General features: G+C 42.6%; 1 protein-coding gene and 2 long non-coding RNA genes across 9 annotated transcripts in view; 1 reads left to right on the top strand and 2 right to left on the bottom strand.

Moving 5' to 3' along the window:
* prkar1aa (protein kinase, cAMP-dependent, regulatory, type I, alpha (tissue specific extinguisher 1) a) overlaps positions 1 to 22329 on the top strand; it is a 43281-nt gene that overhangs the window by 1387 nt on the left and 19565 nt on the right. For 5 of the 7 annotated variants that reach the window (XM_052519825.1, XM_052519823.1, XM_052519824.1 and 2 more), the window contains exon 2: positions 1970 to 2163. In XM_052519825.1, the coding sequence (XP_052375785.1) occupies positions 1990 to 2163 (174 nt within the window). In that variant the 5' untranslated portion in view covers positions 1970 to 1989. Of the gene's footprint in view, positions 1 to 1969; positions 2164 to 7670; positions 7839 to 22329 lie in introns of all 7 variants that reach the window. The other 2 variants (XM_052519828.1, XM_052519827.1) reach the window with 2 other exon arrangements.
* On the bottom strand, positions 121 to 1732 carry LOC127930269 (uncharacterized). The gene is made up of 3 exons (XR_008137607.1): positions 1345 to 1732; positions 658 to 774; positions 121 to 541 (listed from the first exon to the last, which is right to left on the bottom strand). It is a non-coding gene; the product is annotated as an uncharacterized LOC127930269 (long non-coding RNA).
* LOC127930270 (uncharacterized) overlaps positions 11136 to 22329 on the bottom strand; it is a 26450-nt gene continuing 15256 nt past the window's right edge. Inside the window, exons 4-5 of the long non-coding RNA XR_008137608.1 lie at positions 11698 to 11805; positions 11136 to 11186 (exon numbers count right to left, since the gene is read on the bottom strand). This is a non-coding gene — a long non-coding RNA (uncharacterized LOC127930270). The remainder of the gene's footprint in view (positions 11187 to 11697; positions 11806 to 22329) is intronic.

Here is a 22329-nt window from a genome sequence, read left to right as displayed (position 1 = left end):
AGATATCAGCTGATGTAAGAAGGGCTTTATAAATACATTTAATTCTGATTGCCACATAATGCATTGCAATGTCCGTTGAATGCGAGTGAGTTTAGTCCGTTGGTTCAGCGGTGTGGTCCACGACTATCCTGAGGTTTTGAGTTGCTATGATACAATGGAGCTTTGTGTCAAGTCTTTCACTCTGTGGAAAATAAATAAATATGGGTTGTATTGACAATGGTGTTTGTTCTTCACTGGTTGCCCTTTTCTTGTGGCAACAGGTCACAAATCTTGCTACTGTGGTATTTCACCCAATAGATATGGGAGTTTATCCATCCTCGCTCTCCCCTCTTACTCTCTCTCAAAACGCCCACTCTTGCTCTAAACCAATCATGTTTTGTCCTCTCTACCCACTTTTCATCCACTTGTTAAGTTTCTCTCCCTCCTTCACTCTGTTTATCATTATGCTCTCTTTTTATCTCTACACCCTCACGTTCTCTTCTCCTCACTGTCCTCTGTTTCTACTTCTCTATCAAACACTACCCCCTTTCTCCTGCTACACCTGCTTTTCTCTCCCTCTTTCTGTTTATAAAACACTACCCCCTCTCTCCTGCTACACCTGCTTTTCTCTCTCTCTCTCTCTGTTTATAAAACACTACCCCCTCTCTCCTGCTACACCTGCTTTTCTCTCTCCCTCTCTCTGTTTATAAAACACTACCCCCCTCTCTCCTGCTACACCTGCTTTTCTCTCTCTCTCTCTGTTTATAAAACACTACCCCCTCTCTCCTGCTACACCTGCTTTTCTCTCTCTCTCTCTGTTTATAAAACACTACCCCCCTCTCTCCTGCTACACCTGCTTTTCTCTCTCTCTCTGTTTATAAAACACTACCCCCTCTCTCCTGCTACACCTGCTTTTCTCTCTCCCTCTCTCTGTTTATAAAACACTACCCCCCTCTCTCCTGCTACACCTGCTTTTCTCTCTCTCTCTGTTTATAAAACACTACCCCTCTCTCCTGCTACACCAGCTTTTCTCTCTCCCTCTCTGTTTATAAAACACTACCCCCTCTCTCCTGCTACACCTGCTTTTCTTTCTCTCTCTCTGTTTATAAAACACTACCCCTCTCTCGTGCTACACCAGCTTTTCTTTCTCTCTCTCTGTTTATGAAACACTACCCCCTCTCTCCTGCTACACCTGCTTTTTTCTCTCTCTCTCTCTCTGTGTTTATGAAACTACCCCTCTCTCGTGCTACACCAGCTTTTCTTTCTCTCTCTCTGTTTATAAAACACTACCCCCTCTCTCCTGCTACACCAGCTTTTCTTTCTCTCTCTCTGTTTATAAAACAATACCCCTCTCTCGTGCTACACCAGCTTTTCTCTCTCTCTCTCTGTTTATAAAACACTACCCCCTCTCTCCTGCTACACCTGCTTTTCTCTCTCCCTCTCTCTGTTTATAAAACACTACCCCCTCTCTCCTGCTACACCTGCTTTTCTCTCCCTCTCTCTGTTTATAAAACACTACCCCCTCTCTCCTGCTACACCTGCTTTTCTCTCTCCCTCTCTCTGTTTATAAAACACTACCCCCTCTCTCCTGCTACACCTGCTTTTCTCTCCCTCTCTCTGTTTATAAAACACTACCCCCTCTCTCCTGCTACACCTGCTTTTCTCTCTCCCTCTCTCTGTTTATAAAACACTACCCCCTCTCTCCTGCTACACCTGCTTTTCTCTCTCTGTTTATAAAACACTACCCCCTCTCTCCTGCTACACCTGCTTTCTCTCTCCCTCTCTCTGTTTATAAAACACTACCCCCCTCTCTCCTGCTACACCTGCTTTTCTCTCTCTCTCTCTCTGTTTATAAAACACTACCCCCTCTCTCCTGCTACACCTGCTTTTCTCTCTCTGTTTATAAAACACTACCCCCTCTCTCGTGCTACACCTGTCTCCCTGTGCATGTGTTTTCTCTGTGTTTATCTCTGTCTGTGTGTGTCCCCAGGTCAATAGGTTGTGAGTGTGATGGCGTCGGGCAGTACGAGCAGTGAGGAGGAGAGGAGTCTGAGGGAGTGTGAGCTATATGTACAGAAACATAACATCCAACAGCTGTTGAAGGACTGCATCGTACAGCTATGTACCTCCCGGCCAGACAGACCCATGGCCTTCCTCAGAGAGTACTTCGATAGGCTGGAGAAGGTGAGTCTAGGTGGGCGGGGTCGTGTGTGTGTGTGTGTGTGTGTGTGTGTGTGTGTGTGTGTGTGTGTGTGTGTGTGTGTGTGTTGATATTTGTAAACAAAGACAAGTATCCATCTCAAAGTGGACAGAAAAGTCCAAACCTATTCTGCTCTAATGGTATACAGTAATACAACTCTATTATATTCTACTCTCTGTGTTCCCACTAGAAGGGTATACAGTAAGAGCTCTACTCTCTGTGTTCCCCACTAGAAGGGTATACAGTAAGAGCTCTACTCTCTGTGTTCCCCACTAGAAGGGTATACAGTAATACTCTATTCTACTGTGTCCCCACTAGAAGGGTATGCAGTAATACTCTATTCTACTGTGTTCCCACTAGAAGGGTATACAGTAATACTCTATTCTACTGTGTCCCCACTAGAAGGGTATACAGTAAGAGCTCTACTCTCTGTGTTCCCCACTAGAAGGGTATACAGTAATACTCTATTCTACTGTGTCCCCACTAGAAGGGTATGCAGTAATACTCTATTCTACTGTGTTCCCACTAGAAGGGTATACAGTAATAGAGCTCTATTCTACTCTGTGTTCCCCACTAGAAGGGTATACAGTAATACTCTATTCTACTGTGTCCCCACTAGAAGGGTATACAGTAATACTCTATTCTACTGTGTCCCCACTAGAAGGGTATACAGTAATACTCTATTCTACTGTGTTCCCACTAGAAGGGTATACAGTAATACTCTATTCTACTGTGTCCCCACTAGAAGGGTATACAGTAATACTCTATTCTACTGTGTTCCCACTAGAAGGGTATACAGTAATACTCTATTCTACTGTGTCCCCACTAGAAGGGTATACAGTAATACTCTATTCTACTGTGTCCCCACTAGAAGGGTATACAGTAAGAGCTCTATTCTACTGTGTGTTCCCCACTAGAAGGGTATACAGTAATACTCTATTCTACTGTGTCCCCACTAGAAGGGTATACAGTAATACTCTATTCTACTGTGTTCCCACTAGAAGGGTATACAGTAATAGAGCTCTATTCTACTGTGTCCCCACTAGAAGGGTATACAATAATACTCTATTCTACTGTGTTCCCACTAGAAGGGTATACAGTAATAGAGCTCTATTCTACTGTGTCCCCACTAGAAGGGTATACAGTAATACTCTATTCTACTGTGTCCCCACTAGAAGGGTATACAGTAATACTCTATTCTACTGTGTTCCCACTAGAAGGGTATACAGTAATACTCTATTCTACTGTGTCCCCACTAGAAGGGTATACAGTAATACTCTATTATACTGTGTCCCCACTAGAAGGGTATACAGTAATAGAGCTCTATTCTACTCTGTTCTCTACTAAGAAGGTAAATACTGATCTATTCTATACTGTTCTACAACTACACTGCATTGGGAAAGTATTCTGACCCCTTGACTATTTCCACATTGTTACATTACAGCCTCATTCTAATATGGATTACATATCAATCTACACACACTACCCCGTAATGACCAAAACAGGTCTTTACATTTATTTATTTTTTGCAAATGTATAATAAACAGAAACCTTATTTACATAAGTATTCAGACCCTTTACTATGAAACTTGAAATTGAGCTCCGGTGCATCCCGTTTCCATTGATCATCCTTGAGATGTTTCTACAACTTGATCGGAGAAAATGTAGTCACATTTAAATTGATTGGACATGATTTAGAAAGGCGCACACCTGTCAATATAAAGTCCCACAGTTGACAGCGCTTGTCAGAGCCAAAAACCAAGCCATGAGGTTGAAGTAATTGTCCATAGAGCTCAGAGACAGGATTGTGTCGAGGCACAAAGGGAACCAAAACATGTCTGCCGCATTGAAGGTCCCCAAGAACACAGTGGCCTCCCATCGTTATTAAATGGAAGGAGTTTGGAACCACCAAGACTCTTCCTAGAGATGGGCGCCTGGCCAAAAGGAGCAATCGGGGGGAGGGCCTTGGTCGGGGAGGTGACCTAGAACCCAATGATCACTCTGACAGAGCTCCAGAGTTCCTCTGTGGAGATGGTTGTCCTTCTAGAAGGTTCTCCCATCTCTGCAACACTCTACCCATCAGGCCTTTATGGTAGAGTGGCCAGATGGAAGCCACTCCTCAGTGAAAGGCACATGACAGCCCGCTTGGAATTTGCCAAAAGGCTCCTAAAGGACTGTCAGACCTTGAGAAACAAGATTCTCTGGTCTGATGAAACCAAGATTGAACTCTTTGGCCTGCATGCCAAGCGTCACGTCTGGAGGAAACCTGGCACCATCCCTACGGTGAAGCATGGTGGTGGCAGCATCATGCTGTGGGGATGTTTTTCAGCTGCAGTGACTGGGAAACTAGTCAGGATCGAGGGGAAAGATGAACGGAGCAAAGTACAGAGATCCTTGATGAACACCCCAGTCTGCTCTGGAGCAGGTTAAGGTTCACCTTCTAACAGGACAATGACCCGAAGCACATAGCTAAGACAACGCAGGAGTGGCTTGGGGACAAGTCTCTGAGTGGCCCAGCCAGAGCCAAGACTTGAACACGGTTTAACATCTCTGGAGAGACCTGAAGATAAGCTGTGGAGCGACACTTCTCATCCAACCTGACAGAGCTTGAGAGGATCTCCAGAGAGTCATGGAGTCTGAATACTTTCTGAATGCTCTGTATCAGGGCTCTACACTGGCCTTTTTTTTTTACAAGGAGCATAAGTTGGAAAGATGTTGGCGCGCAAACACAAGGACATTTAGGAGCACAATGAACCATTTTGGAGGTAATAGGAGTTCTAGAATCCTTCATTGTGTGCAGGTGCTCCTAAATAAGGGAGGGGGAGATGCTGCTCTTGTTTTTCACAAATGTGGTGCTTTACGTCTGTAGCTTGTTGTTGGCCAATCAGAAGTCATCAAAGAGCCAATAGACTATGGTCGTAGAGCCTCGCTCTGTGTGGGGCAAAAGTTAGGAGATATTTACTCAACGGAAGACTGAATTAAAATGACAGAATTAGAAGTGAAAGGTGAAAGGTGGGCTACAACGACCAGGAGCCAACAGGCAGGCTGCTACTTCATATTCTGAATGGAGTTGTTGTTGTTTGTAAATGTAGGATGAGAAAGGTCACGCAGCCTCAGTTAGCCTAGCTAGCTAAACTAGCTTCTCCCGGGTTTGATGCAGTCGAGACGGGGTACAATATAATCCTAGTCGATGATAAATTAACCAGCTATGGCAAGCAATTGGTCTACTATAGCTCAGGTCAGCTTGGTTTTTATGCGGTCTCTCGTCTCCCACCCCCCGGCTAATAAAGAAGCATTTAAAAAAATATATATATATATTTAACTGTTGCTTCCTTCACTCTGATCGGACCGGCTCTGGATCCGACCAGGTCTATAGGGGGCGTGTCCAGTTGTTTTTGGGTCCGAAAGGGGGGGGGGGTCAAAGCGGACCTCCGTATTATTATCTATGTATATCGGGTCTGGGTGGGTAAAGCCCCAGGTTAATTTTGGAACCGTGAAGATCTGTTCTATTCTGTTCTATGTTCTATTCTACTATAACTGACCCCCCCCCTTCCCCACCAGGAGGAGGCTAAGCAGATCCTACAGCAGTAGAAGATCTGTTCTATTCTACTATAACTGCCCCCCCCCCCCTCACCAGGAGGCTAAGCAGATCCTACAGCAGCAGAAGATCTGTTCTATTCTACTATAACTGACCCCCTCCCTCACCAGGAGGAGGCTAAGCAGATCCTACAGCAGCAGAAGATCTGTTCTACTCTACTATAACTGACCCCCTCCCTCACCAGGAGGAGGCTAAGCAGATCCTACAGCAGCAGAAGATCTGTTCTATTCTACTATAATTGACCCCCCTCCCTCACCAGGAGGAGGCTAAGCAGATCCTACAGCAGAAGATCTGTTCTATTCTACTATAACTGACCCCCCTCCCTCACCAGGGGAGGCTAAGCAGATCCTACAGCAGAAGATCTGTTCTATTCTACTATAACTGACCCCCCTCCCTCACCAGGAGGAGGCTAAGCAGATCCTACAGCAGCAGAAGATCTGTTCTATTCTCCTATAACTGACCCCCTCCCCTCACCAGGAGGAGGCTAAGCAGATCCTACAGCAGTAGAAGACCTGTTCTATTCTACTATAACTGACCCCCTCCCTCACCAGGAGGAGGCTAAGCAGATCCTACAGCAGCAGAAGATCTGTTCTATTCTACTATAACTGACCCCCCTCCCTCACCAGGAGGAGGCTAAGCAGATCCTACAGCAGTAGAAGACCTGTTCTATTCTACTATAACTGACCCCCTCCCTCACCAGGAGGAGGCTAAGCAGATCCTACAGCAGCAGAAGATCTGTTCTATTCTACTATAACTGACTTCCCCCTCCCTCACCAGGAGGAGGCTAAGCAGATCCTACAGCAGCAGAAGATCTGTTCTATTCTACTATAACTGACCCCCCTCCCTCACCAGGGGAGGCTAAGCAGATCCTACAGCAGCAGAAGATCTGTTCTATTCTCCTATAACTGACCCCCCCTCCCTCACCAGGAGGAGGCTAAGCAGATCCTACAGCAGCAGAAGATCTGTTCTATTCTACTATAATTGACCCCCCTCCCTCACCAGGAGGAGGCTAAGCAGATCCTACAGCAGTAGAAGACCTGTTCTATTCTACTATAACTGACCCCCTCCCTCACCAGGAGGAGGCTAAGCAGATCCTACAGCAGCAGAAGATCTGTTCTATTCTACTATAACTGACCCCCCTCCCTCACCAGGAGGAGGCTAAGCAGATCCTACAGCAGTAGAAGACCTGTTCTATTCTACTATAACTGACCCCCTCCCTCACCAGGAGGAGGCTAAGCAGATCCTACAGCAGTAGAAGACCTGTTCTATTCTACTATAACTGACCCCCCTCCCTCACCAGGAGGAGGCTAAGCAGATCCTACAGCAGCAGAGGATCTGTTCTATTCTCCTATAACTGACCCCCCCTCCCCCACCAGGAGGAGGCTAAGCAGATCCTACAGCAGCAGAAGATCTGTTCTATTCTACTATAACTGACCCCCCTCCTCACCAGGAGGAGGCTAAGCAGATCCTACAGCAGCAGAAGATCTGTTCTATTCTCCTATAACTGACCCCCTCCCTCACCAGGAGGAGGCTAAGCAGATCCTACAGCAGTAGAAGATCTGTTCTATTCTCCTATAACTGACCCCCCACCAGGAGGAGGCTAAGCAGATCCTACAGCAGTAGAAGACCTGTTCTATTCTACTATAACTGACCCCCCTCCCTCACCAGGAGGAGGCTAAGCAGATCCTACAGCAGTAGAAGATCTGTTCTATTCTCCTATAACTGACCCCCCACCAGGAGGAGGCTAAGCAGATCCTACAGCAGCAGAAGATCTGTTCTATTCTACTATAACTGACCCCCCCCCTCCCTCACCAGGAGGAGGCTAAGCAGATCCTACAGCAGTAGAAGACCTGTTCTATTCTACTATAACTGACCCCCCCCCTCCCTCACCAGGAGGAGGCAAAGCAGATCCTACAGCAGCAGAAGTCCAACTCTCGCTCCGACTCCCGTGAGGATGAGGTGTCTCCTCCCATGAATCCCGTAGTGAAGGGGCGGCGGCGGCGCGGTGCCATCAGCGCCGAGGTCTACACAGAGGAAGACGCCGCCTCCTACGTCAGAAAGGTCAGGGGGGTCAGCCTCAGCCAATCACGCATCGCTACAGGTGCACCTGACCCTACAGTTATTACTACCAACTTCTTCTAGGCTACTTCCTGATCATCCACCCTTTTCCACAAGAGTCACCTTGCACATTACCCATCATAGAAAAGCATAGGATTGGGGGTGTAAAGCATTGGCTTTACCATGGTAAAGTCCATGCAGATAAAGTGTAGGAGTGTACACTTCAGGAGAGGGGTGGAGAATCGGGCCTCGGGCCACTACTTCAATAATGATCAATAATAACCTTAACGACTGAAGGCAGTTTGCTTTGTGATCAATGAAGCCGTTCCATTCTGCCTCCTGCAGGTTATTCCTAAAGACTACAAAACGATGGCCGCCCTGGCTAAAGCCATCGAGAAGAACGTGCTGTTTGCTCACCTGGACGACAACGAGAAGGTACGAACTGTGTTCGCGGGTTGTTGTGTGCTAAACCATTAGTGTTCTCCTGGTGCTGTGCAGTGAAAGCAGTGTGTGATGTTGATCCTGTCACCGTGTCGACCACCTCTCCCTCCGCTCTTCACAGCGACATCTTTGACGCCATGTTTTCTGTCACCTACATCACCGGGAGACGGTCATTCAGCAAGGTATGACATTTGACCTTTTTCCACTTTGGGGTGAAGTCATGGGAAAGTTTAAAAAAAAAAAAAAAAAAAAATTTGTGGCCTGTCCAGGAACAATCTCCTGGCTGTCGTTCCAACATGATCACATGACCATCATTACTGCTGGCTCAGAGTGGGTCTCACAGCTGTTGTTTTCCACCAGGTGACGAGGGAGACAACTTCTACGTCGTTGACCAGGGAGAGATGGATGTACGTCCCTGTTTTCTGTCTGTTATGTACAGTAGGGTTAGACAGACTACCTGTCTATGGTCTGTATAGTGGTACAGACTACCTGTCTATGGTCTGTATAGTGGTACAGACTACCTGTCTATGGTCTGTATAGTGGTACAGGCTACCTGTCTATGGTCTATATAGTGGTACAGACTACCTGTCTATGGTCTGTATAGTGGTACAGACTACCTGTCTATGGTCTATATAGTGGTACAGACTACCTGTCTATGGTCTATATAGTGGTACAGACTACCTGTCTATGGTCTATATAGTGGTACAGACTACCTGTCTATGGTCTATATAGTGGTACAGACTACCTGTCTATGGTCTCTATAGTGGTACAGACTACCTGTCTATGGTCTATATAGTGGTACAGACTACCTGTCTATGGTCTATATAGTGGTACAGACTACCTGTCTATGGTCTATATAGTGGTACAGACTACCTGTCTATGGTCTATATAGTGGTACAGACTACCTGTCTATGGTCTATATAGTGGTACAGACTACCTGTCTATGGTCTATATAGTGGTACAGACTACCTGTCTATGGTCTATATAGTGGTACAGACTACCTGTCTATGGTCTATATAGTGGTACAGACTACCTGTCTATGGTCTATATAGTGGTACATCTGTTTGTTAAAAATCCATTATATTGTAAGACAAAATACTGACAGAAGTTCATACTGTAGGGAAAGCTATTTCCATCAGTGAGGTTGTTGTTCTCTCCCTCCTCCCTCTCTCTCCCTCCCGCCTCTCTCTCACAGGTGTATGTGAACAATGAGTGGGTGACCAATATTGGGGAGGGGGGCAGCTTTGGCGAGCTTGCCCTGATCTATGGGACCCCCAGGGCCGCCACGGTCCGAGCCAAGAGCAACGTCAAACTGTGGGGCATCGACAGGGACAGTTACAGGAGGATACTCATGGTGAGACTGACTGGTTGGTTGACTGGCTGACTGGCTGACTGGTTGGTTGGTTGACTGGCTGACTGGTTGGTTGGTTGACTGGCTGGTTGGTTGACTGGCTGGCTGACTGACTGGCTGGTTGGCTGGCTGGCTGGCTGACTGGCAGAATGAGTTAATTCAGCTCTATGTAGATATATGATAATTCTACAATGTTATGAGGTGTTATTTTCCCGGCAACAACATTATTGGGAGACATTGATTTGAACAAATCAGCTCCATATAGTTTACTGAGCCTCCACACGGTGTCAGTTCAGCATCTCTAACAATGGTAGGAATACCAGATGTCTGGGGCTAAATCTGAACACAGTTAGTACACATTTGGCTGTTATTATGGGACCTAACATGCTGTGTCTCTGTGTGTCTCTCGCTCTTGCTCTCTGTCTTTCAGGGAAGCACTTTGAGAAAGCGTAAGATGTATGAGGAATTCCTCAGCAAGGTGTCCATTTTAGGTGAGGACCTACACATTCTACACATGACGACTCCAACCAACAAGCTGTTCAAACAGTTGGAGAACAGTCTAACAACATGCTACCTACCTACCTACCTACCTATTTACCTACCTACCTATTTACCTACCTACCTATTTACCTACCTACCTATTTACCTACCTACCCATTTACCCACCTACCCATTTACCCACCCACCATTTACCCACCCACCTATTTACCCACCCACCCATTTACCTACCCACCTATTTACCCACCACCATTTGCCCACCCACCCATTTACCCACCCACCTACCCACCCACCCATTTGCCCACCCCCATTTACCCACCCACCCATTTGCCCACCCACCCATTTGCCTGCCTGCCCATTTACCCACCCACCCATTTACCTGCCTACTTATTTGCCACCTGCTATTTGCCCACCCACCCATTTGCCACCCACCCATTTGCCACCTGCCATTTACCCACCTACCCATTTACCCACCCACCTATTTACCCTACCTACCATTTACCTACCCACCTATTTACCCACCCCACCCATTTTACCCATTTACCCACCCTATTTACCCATTTACCCACCATTTACCCATTTACCCACCCATTTACCTATTTGCCTGCCATTTACCCATTTACCCACCTATTTACCCATTTACCTACCTATTTACCCATTTACCTACCTATTTACCCATTTACCTGCCACCCATTTTACCCACCCACCTATTTGCCCCACCCACCTATTTACCCACCACCTATTTACCCACCCACCCATTTACCCACCCACCCATTTACCCACCCACCATTTACCTACCACCTATTTACCTACCTACCTATTTACCTATTTATTTACCTATTTACCTATTTATTTACCTATTTATTTACCTATTTACCTATTTACCTACCTACCTATTTACCTATTTACCTATTTACCTACCTACCTATTTACCTACCTACCTATTTACCTATTTATTTACCTATTTACCTATTTATTTACCTATTTACCTACCTATTTACCTATTTACCTACCTATTTACCTTCCTACCTACCTATTTACCTTCCTACCTACCTATTTACCTACCTATTTACCTACCTACCATTTACCCACCTACCCATTTGCCTACCCATTTACCCACCTATTTACCCATTTACCCACCTACCCATTTACCCACCTATTTACCCACCTATTTACCCACCTATTTACCCACCTATTTACCCACCATTTACCCACCTATTTACCCACCTATTTACCCACCTATTTACCCACCCATTTACCTACCCACCCATTTACCCACCCACCCATTTGCCCACCCACCCATTTACCCACCCACCCATTTACCCACCCACCCATTTGCCCATTTACCCACCTGCCATTTGCCTACCCACCATTTACCTACCCACCCATTTACCCACCTACCTATTTACCCACCTACCATTTACCTATTTATTTACCTATTTATCTACCTATTTACCTACCTATTTACCTACCTATTTACCTACCTATTTACCTATTTACCTACCTATTTACCTATGTACCTACCTATTTACCTATTTACCTACCTATTTACCTATTTACCTTCCTATTTACCTTCCTACCTACCTATTTACCTTCCTACCTACCTATTTACCTTCCTACCTACCTATTTACCTTCCTACCTACCTATTTACCTTCCTACCTACCTATTTACCTACCTACCTATTTACCTACCTACCTACCTATTTACCTACCTACCTATTTACCTATTTACCTACCTATTTACCTATTTACCTTCCTATTTACCTATTTACCTTCCTATTTACCTATTTACCTTCCTATTTACCTATTTACCTACCTATTTACCTACCTATTTACCTACCTATTTACCTACCTACCTATTTACCTACCTACCATTTACCTACCTACCTATTTACCTACCTACCTATTTACCTACCTATTTACTTACCTACCTACCTATTTACCTATTTACCTACCTACCTATTTACCTATTTACCTACCTATTTACCTATTTACCTACCTACCTATTTACCTATTTACCTACCTATTTACCTATCTACCTATTTACCTACCTACCTATTTACCTATTTACCTACCTATTTACCTATTTACATATTTACCTATTTACCTACCTATTTACCTATTTACATATTTACCTACCTATTTACCTACCTACCTATTTACCTACCTACCTATTTACCTACCTACCTATTTACCTACCTACCCATTTACCCACCTACCCATTTGCCTGCCCACCCATTTACCTACCCACCTATTTACCCACCTGCCATTTACCCACCCACCATTTACCTACCTATTTACCTATTTACCTACCTATTTACCTATTTACCTACCTATTTACCTATTTACCTACCTATTTACCTATTTACCTACCTATTTACCTATTTACCTACCTATTTACCTATTTACCTACCTATTTACCTATTTACCTACCTATTTACCTATTTACCTACCTATTTACCTATTTACCTACCTATTTACCTACCTATTTACCTATTTACCTACCTATTTACCTATTTACCTACCTATTTACCTATTTACCTACCTATTTACCTATTTACCTACCTATTTACCTATTTACCTTCTGTAGTGGCCAATAGATTCAAACATGACACGACCAATAACTTTTTGAATTCAATGATAGACTTTTAATACACCCCCGTATCAGAAGCCTGGAGAGCCCCACGGGACTCACGGGACCCACAGGACTCACACCCTCCAGAGCTCTCGCTCTCCTTTTTATCTCCTTGCATACATTATCAGTTCATCCCCCAATGCAAATACCCTTACATTCCAATCTTTACGTCCTGCTTGTTCAGCCCAGTAACGCCCACATCTGCTTTCGGACAGATTATATGATGTCAAGACCTTTCCCTTGACCTGAAGATAATAATTTACATCCCCCCCCCTTCATGTGGCCTGTTCTCAGACCCTGTAATTAACTCTGTGTCGCTATTGTATGTGTCCATCTCATTTAGCTTTAGGGTTCCCATCTGTTCTGGTCCCCTGCTCTACATATGGTTATCTAAGGTCAAACAGACTTGTGTTTCCCCAGTGATGTGACCGATGCCTGCAATCCATCAGTTATTCACCTGGCCGACCCCGTCCCCAGGCAATCCATCAGTTAGTCATTGACTGTCCAGCTAGCCTAAGCGTCTATGTGTCTGCTTTTTTAGTGTCCCCTATGACCTTTAACTTCTTCCTGCCCTATACAATACAGAATGCATTTTTACCAGAACAGAACCCATAAGTGTACCTTTTCTCTTTTGTTATCAAATCATGTATATAATTCTACCACATAACCTCCCTCTGGTGCTTTAATAAGCACCAAAAAACTTAAAAGGACATATACGGATCAAACATCTCTAATATTACATAAGAGTAAAATATCTAGTTAGAAACAAACAATACAAGAAATACAGTACACTTTGTTGAAGCATAAGCACATAAGTACATAGCCTTGCCTAAGACTAAAAAAATTCAAAATAAAATTGACACATCATTCTAAATTTAAACTATCAACATGATCCTCCCTCTCAGACACCTTGCCAACAATTGTGATACCAGTGATACCAACCTCTGTTAAAAGATTAAACATGGTCCATAGACACTTATAACCAGTATATCCCACTGTTTACCTTCATGTTTTTAAATTTAACCTAATATTCAGAAGGCAAAACTAACTTTTAATTAAAAGAAAACCAAAAATTCATTGATATACCTATAAAAACATTCAACAAAACATACTACATAGTACTATGGAAAATACCCTTTTTGTGGATACGTATCAGTTAACTGTCCTATGACTTTGGAATGTCAGCATATACATGGAAACCATCCTTATGAAAACCCTGGCAAGTATAACCACCTCCCACATTGCATAACAGTCCATTCCCATCAGTATAGTGGCCTGGGCTACCCGGCACAGGATTAACTATCACCGGAGTGTCAGCTCTACTTACAAACATCCGTTTAACCGTTGTCTGGATCACAAGTGATTTCACCCAGGGTAAAACACAATACCCAGATCCAATAACCCCCTCCTAGCATAAAGGTCATCCTAGCAAACATGGCTCCCCATTTCCCCATTGCTAAGTCCAACCAATCCCAAACATGAGAGTCCACCCCAGCATTTTCCTTAACCTCTTCTCTTAACCCTTTAAGTTTAGCCATGGCGATTGCAAAGGATCCATTAGGCACAGTGTTATTGGGAATAAAGGTGCAACAATCATCCCTGAACATAACACAAACTCCACCCTTCTCTGCAAAAAGCCAATTGAGAGCCTTTCTATTTTGCCAAGACATTTTACTGGTAGCCTGTACCTGTTCCCTCAACGCCATTAGAGCAGAGTCAGTATAGTTAATGAATCTCTGTTGGTTATAGTATATATAATTAATCCACTCCAAATTCTTATTTGGTGTTATCCACAAAAATATAGATTCAAATCCAGATTTAACTTCATCTCTTGCCTTGAACTCCCAAGGCACCCCTCTAGGCTTTCCAATTGCATCAAAGTATACCTCAGCGTCTTTCTCATACGCCCTCTTAACTCTAGAGTTAACACAGTCATCATGGGGTGATTTAATAATGGTTACCTGTTGAATTGCTCTAACTAAGGTACAAAGACCCAATCCATCCATCTGGCAGTACATTCAACAGTTTGTTTTTACCACACATCCCTTTTCTATTCGCTATCAACCCCTGTAGTCTCTTGTACCCAAATAGTATCACATTCTACAGTAGTTACCTACATCAATACCTTCAGTGTTATGGCTGTAAAAACATTCATATATTCCTTTAATCACAGTGTTTCCATCTAACCAAGGTCCATTTGATTCAGTTCAAATGTTCTAGACAGCACAATCCCTGTTTCCCAACCCAATGTTATTCAACATGGTACTTCCTCTAGTACTCCCATGGGCAATCCTACATTCTATATCACACAAAGAAATGTAGTATTTTCTCTGAATATTGAACATTTTACATTTAACACATTTCTTCAAATGATGCAGGTTCAGGTACATTCGTTTTTCACCTCTTCTTCCTGTGTGGTGTCTTTGAGTCTAATACATCTATCCTGTACCTTGGCAATGTTCTTGTCTTGAGATAGATCACTTGTGTTTGAAAAAGAATTCCAAATCTCATTAAAGAATCCTTTTGGCACTGATGTGTCTTTGTGATTGCCGTGGTCTGCTTGGTAAGAGCAGTTGGTGTCATCTCAGTGGTAGTTGCTGTGGTCGTTACAGCAGCCTCCACCTTTGTTGTCACCACCCTGGTCGTCACCAGCCGCCCCTGTCCAGGTGCTGGCACAGAACCCAATTCAACATATTCGTAACTGTTTCCTTCACTCAGTCCTCTTCTTGCTATTTCAATTTCAAATTCTTCACCTTCTGCTGGTGTTATCTTGTTAATGATAAACACCCAGCCTTCCACACATTTGGTTAGTGTCAGGTCACATCCTTTGAGGTCCCAAACAGCTTCTCCCTTTGTTATATGACGCTTCCATCCACAGAGTGGCTCCTCCGGTACAGATTTCTTCTTCCATACAGAAACTGTCCTCTGTTCACCTAGTTCTGTTAGAATTTGTGGTGGAACATGAAACTTAAACCTATCAACAGGTCCTGTCTTTTTACCTCGTTCGACAGATTCTTCTCTTCCTGCTTTTATCATTTATCTTGATTGTGAGTGCGTGCATCATCTTCATATTGTCCTCAGTTGCTCTTACTCTGTCCTTGTCACTGTTCTTTCGTGGTCCTAATTCCAATGGTTCATTATGGAGATCAGGTAAGAGCTGAAAAGTCAATTGTAGGGAAATCCCCATTTCTTTCATCTTGCAGGATTTCTCCTTCTGCTCTTGGTTGGTGCTCCTCCTCCACTTTCTTCAACCTGTTGTTCCTCCCTCAGGCCGAACCTGGCTTCCATCTGGGAAGGCATCCATTTCAGGGAAGAGATGTTCCCATTCTTTAGGCGATACCTCAGGATCCCACTGTAGAAAGCTTCTGTCAAGGAGGTCTACCCCAACAGGTATATCATCAGGAGTAGCAGACATGTTACCCCCTCCCCCCACTTCTGGGTTTTCTGGCAATACTGGAGGAGACTTTGGTCGTTCGTCTCTTTACTTTTCAGTCTATTTTCCCCTGATGCTTCTTTTGAGTGTGTTAGCTGATGCACTCGTTGTATCTGGTCTGCCATTTTCTTGATTCCTCTGCTCCTGCTCCCTCCGGGCTCCTCTCTGGTGAATCAGCATCCTCTGTGTCCTCATCTCTGTATGGTTGTATCCTTCTCTCCGTCGGGACTCGGGTAAAGTGGTTTAGATGATACCACATCTTGCTTCTTTTCACTTGGACGGCTGTGTTTGTGGCTGTTGCCACCTCGTAGGTCCTTCCCTCCTCGGCTGATCCCACTTCCTCCGGAACACTCGAACGTAGACTGGATCTCCTGGTACCACTGAGAGAGGTCCTTCTGGTCCCCTTGGATCATCCGATGTGGAACCTCTCGTCCTGGTTCAGGTTTCTGCCTTCTTTCTGTGGGGCATTCATACTTAAAGACTTATGGCCTCTGTTCTACGATTACACCATACATTCTCTTACTTTCATCACACAAACTGACATTCCAGCTGAAGCTGGAGAACCCTTCTCCATCTGGTTTCCTAAACAAAAGACTTAGAAAACAAAAAAACACACCATAACAGTATTGACAATGTTATGTGTTATGCATGACTGTATTCATAAATACTGAAATCTAAGACCATGACAATTCCCACTCTCTCTTCACCAGACTCTATGCTTCCAGGATGTGTTTCTGCTGGACTCTACAAAAATGGAGGCCCTAATTAGCTTCCTCATGCTTTTATCCAGTCTTCCCCTTTCGGCCACAGGTTCTGAGAGGTGTTCCCAAATCATGTCATCTTTTTACTTAGTTCCCTATTTGCTCTATATCAACTGATAAGCATTTGCATAACCTTAATCAACATTATTTCTTCTTGAATTAATTCAACACTGAATACAACTACCATCTATCCTTATTCACATGATACATTATCAAATAAAACAAATAACCCCCAAACTCAACCCACTCAGTATGTCTACAGTGGAATCTAGTTTCTCTCTCTCTCTCTCTTTTGTTTTGTTTCACGTCCTCTGTCATGGTGTTTTCAAGCTCACCCATTATTCAGCTGGACCTTACTTCTTGTGAAACTTATGCACCCATCAAAGAGAGACATGACGATCTTTACCACTGCAGGTGCTGTAAGAAGTATATCCCCAGCCCGGTGTATCTTGATGTACACTCAGTCTCCAGAATTCAACCAATGCCCTTCCATCTGGCCTCTTTTCCTGGGAACATACATACTAACACATGGGTTATTTCCTGACAACAGACTTTCTTAAATAACAGCCCTATGTAAACATTCTGTTATGTAAACATTCTGTCTCAAATACCTGGCCTCTTGTCACAAAAATATTCATAATGATATCCAAATTATGGTCCCTACAGCAACTGCTGTAAGAATATCATGTAATCAGTCAAGTGTCTTCCAGTTGAAAGAATATCCAATCCCAACACAACTAAGTCCTAAGCTTCTTCAAAATGGCACTACTTATTACTTCTACCATAATCTAGGTATGTGTAATGTTCTATTTATCTTGAAAATTGTCCTTATATTTTCACAAGGCCAACTATTCTTCCTTTTCTTGAATTATCTTATCAATATACATTGTTTCTAGAAATAACAACCCCCTTGTTATCATAACCTTCATATGAATCCCCAATGTAGTTACAGTTTTTCTAACCCATAACACATAAGTCACTACTCCTAATTTCTTTCCATAGTTTGATACATACTTAAACATTCTCAAATAATTTTTAGTCAATTTATATCAGTCTCCCCTCAGACTCTTATTTTCCTCAAAACAGAAATAAATGTACCAAACAAGGAAAATAGTAAAGTAAATTATAATAACTGCATATTTGCAATAAATTACCACTATTTGTAATGTCTTCTTCATCCTTGAGTGTTATCACACAACAGACTATACTTTGTATTCAATTACTTATGTCATTCCAATGTATCCCTCCAATTACAATGATATTGTAAAATAAAAGAAACAAAAACCTTTAATCTAATATTCTGCAAGTTCTGTCAACCAACCTATCTCAGGATTAGTTTCCAGAGTTTTCCCATATTCAAAACATAACTAAATGTTGTTTACTTTAACTCAAATTTGACCTACTCAATTTAGTTCATCATCCCTTTAATAATTAACATTATAGTAAAAACTTTTAGTACCAGTAACATCTATTTTATCATGCACCTTTTTGCCTCTGTTGTTCTGTCATGAGTGGCCTGATACTAAAAGGTCATTACCTCAATCCCCTTTAGTTCCACACACACTTGTTGTGATGATAGTCACATTCCATGATAACTCCCTTATTCTACTGGCAATCTCTCAGATGAGCTACAGATTATGTAGTTATCAACATAACCCTTGCAGAGAATCCTACCTCAATTAACTATTTGACATAACTGTTATCCCTTGTTAACATATTTTTCCATTTTATATTTTATATGCAGAAAGAACAAAGCACACTTTGTATTTACCCAATGACCATAACCCCAGGGAACTGATATTTTCTCCTATAACCCCATGTTAAATAAAAATAAACTTATTTAAATAACTAGTCAATTCAAGATTACAACTCTTCATCCTTTTCCCAAGGATATAATGGAATTTCAAAGTAATGGTACACTTTGAATAGAGACTGGTATTGCTCAATCATTTTATAATTAAATCCCACCTGTTCCAACAATTTCCAGTGAAGTTGATCAGTCTTCAAGAGAAATTCCTAGTTCAGGGCATACTCTCTTTTCTTTAGAAACATCTTAACCACACTTTCAAAAGCACTCCCATCCTTCTGCATACCCAGTCTAAAACTGAATTGAAAAAACCATTGAAAATGTAACCCCTTTTCTTCTAGAAAAGAAATGTACATGTCGTTAACATTCATCATGCCACCTAAATCAGCAAACTAACATTATCACACATCTGCTAAAAACTTTCTCTCACTTTTCTCAAGCATGCAATAAAAGCTCCAGCCATGCACAGAACATACAATTCCTCCCTGCTCGGCCATCTGTATGGTCCTATCCTTAGTAATTGAAAACCCATACACTACAATTTGCTCTTCTTTCAACCACCACGTTCTGCAATCCTTCATATACGTTTATTCTCCGTATTTTAACAACAACTTCCTCCACGCATTCAATCACCATTGAAACCACCATTTTAATACAAAACGACTCCAAGTGGGGCTATTTGCAAATTACATCGGTACCTTACTAGAAGTTAGGTAAAACGTAATCTAGTACGTTTTTCATCACATATAAACTGTACTCTCTATGAACCACTTTTTGATCAATCAGAGACTATACACCGCTTGGAGAAAAACTCCATTCATTTTAACCTTAGAACGATCAGCCGCTGTTCTTTTGAAAAGGGTGCTCCCACATTCCAGTGTCATCTTACACTAATTTTCCCCCGATTAGTTAGCCCTGCTCTACAACTTCTTACACTTCCCCCATCGTAATGCATTTCTGATGATAGAATGTTAATTAACATTAAAATACTGGTAAGTTAAGCTTAATTAACGTTCGCGTCTTTCAGCGTCTCTATGGCTTTATCACATTTCGCTATCTCTATATTCCAGGGAGAAACAGTCCATTTGTTTCCATGCTACTATTTATTTTCCCTAAACACTCCCATCGCATTATACACTTTATTTACTATTTCCCGAGGTAGATCTACCCTACTTTCTCAAATATTCTAGTACAGCACCTCAAATATCATTGTGTTTTTATCTTTGCTTATACTATTAATTCAGTTATAATTAAATAATGCACTTTCTTATCTCTCTATTTATCTGCTTGCTATTTTCTCTTTTAGCCTATTTTACTATTTAATTCCTAAGACTGTTTTTAAATGTCAACTTCCTATTTCGTTTACGAGGCTCGTGATATTTTTAATGTGTTCTAAACTTCTCACTTTATTCTAGACCGCCTAGATTTATTTTAACCAGTATATTTTTAATCTATCTCTTTCTACTTCGCATCTGTTATATACTATCCATGCATTGTTTAATACCTCTTTTTAACACCTATTGTAATTTTTACAATGGTCTTTTAACTCATTATCCAGTCAATGTTTTATGCTAATGTATAACTTATCTTGCCCAATATGTATCGATTTCGTTCCTCTTCCCAGTGAGAGTTAAATGCGCTCTCTTTCTCCAATTATACTTAGTTAACTGTCAGAGAGGCCTGCGCATTCCCAGTTGGTCACAGACACACAGCCTGTTCTTCCTCTTCTTTCTAATCTGCTCATTCATCACAAATAATTATATTATAGCATTCATTCAATCCCTGTTTTTACCTAAAAACAAAATAGGTAATAAACGAACTTAATTCACTTCCTCTACATAAACTGGTATTATCCTATGGGATTTTTCACACATACCCTTCGTTTTTTACCTAAAAAACGACCTATAAATTATCCCCTAGTTTAATTCACTTCCTCTACATAAACTGGTATTATAGGATTTCTTTTTTACAGTTGAACGTCGCACAATCAGGCTGGCGTTCTTCCTGTGTTTTAAATATTCGTCCGTTTCAGACCTTTCTAGAGCGGTAAATATTTCCCTATCTACTTAGCAATAAAGTAGTATCAGACCTTCTGGTAAATACTTTGAAGCGGTATCGCAGTATTACTTATCAATAAAGTAACCTTACCCATACAGACCTTCTGGTAAATATTTTGAAGCGGTATCGCAGGATTTCCTTTTTCAGTTGAACGTCGCACAATCAGGCTAACGTTCTTTCTAAATATTCACCCGTAACAGTCCTTCATTTCAAAGCGGTAGCCATGTGTATCTATTTACTAAATACCCATCCGTACAGACCTTTTCCTTGAAGCGGTAGCCATGAACATTTTATCTATCTTACTACTTATCTATTTTCTAAACAGACGCTGTAGCCCTGTGCCTGATTCCAACCACTCATCCAGAGAGCGCTAAACACTCGCACCAGTCAGCTCACACAACAGTCCCCTGCGAATGACTCAACGAGGGGTGCCGTCCGAATCACGCACTCTACACCAGCAAAGTTCACAGCCCCCGCTTATTTATTCACCAAACATGCCTGCCTGCACATTATTTATATGATTTCCACGCTTACACACACACACATGCAATTCATTGAATTTCAAAAAGTTATTTCGTTTCTATAGTTTTTAGGAAATTTGAGAGAGAGACCTACTTGACGCTCCCCCTGCTGCTACCGGATCCTTTGTGGCAATCTACACAGACATTTCAGCTATTGTAAGAACTTTTGCTTACCTTGTCTAGCTGGGCGGCCACCCTTGTCTTGCCAGATTGCCCCAAAGACCCCACGGCCAGCCAATAACGTCTTTAGTCCCTGATTCTCCTGGCAACGCTCGCCAAATCTGTAGTGGCCAATAGATTCAAACATGACACGACCAATAACTTTTTGAATTCAATGATAGACTTTTAATACACCCCCGTATCAGAAGCCTGGAGAGCCCCACGGGACTCACAGGACCCACAGGACTCACACCCTCCAGAGCTCTCGCTCTCCTTTTTATCTCCTTGCATACATTATCAGTTCATCCCCCAATGCAAATACCCTTACATTCCAATCTTTACGTCCTGCTTGTTCAGCCCAGTAACGCCCACATCTGCTTTCGGACAGATTATATGATGTCAAGACCTTTCCCTTGACCTGAAGATAATAATTTACATCCCCCCCCCTTCATGTGGCCTGTTCTCAGACCCTGTAATTAACTCTGTGTCGCTATTGTATGTGTCCATCTCATTTAGCTTTAGGGTTCCCATCTGTTCTGGTCCCCTGCTCTACATATGGTTATCTAAGGTCAAACAGACTTGTGTTTCCCCAGTGATGTGACCGATGCCTGCAATCCATCAGTTATTCACCTGGCCGACCCGTCCCCAGGCCATCCATCAGTTAGTCATTGACTGTCCAGCTAGCCTAAGCGTCTATGTGTCTGCTTTTTTTAGTGTCCCCTATGACCTTTAACTTCTTCCTGCCCTATACAATACAGAATGCATTTTTACCAGAACAGAACCCATAAGTGTACCTTTTCTCTTTTGTTATCAAATCATGTATATAATTC

The sequence above is a fragment of the Oncorhynchus keta genome, chromosome 5 (genome assembly GCF_023373465.1).
Source record: "Oncorhynchus keta strain PuntledgeMale-10-30-2019 chromosome 5, Oket_V2, whole genome shotgun sequence".
Taxonomy (NCBI): domain Eukaryota; kingdom Metazoa; phylum Chordata; class Actinopteri; order Salmoniformes; family Salmonidae; genus Oncorhynchus; species Oncorhynchus keta.
This window is presented reverse-complemented; position numbering and strand designations above follow the sequence as displayed.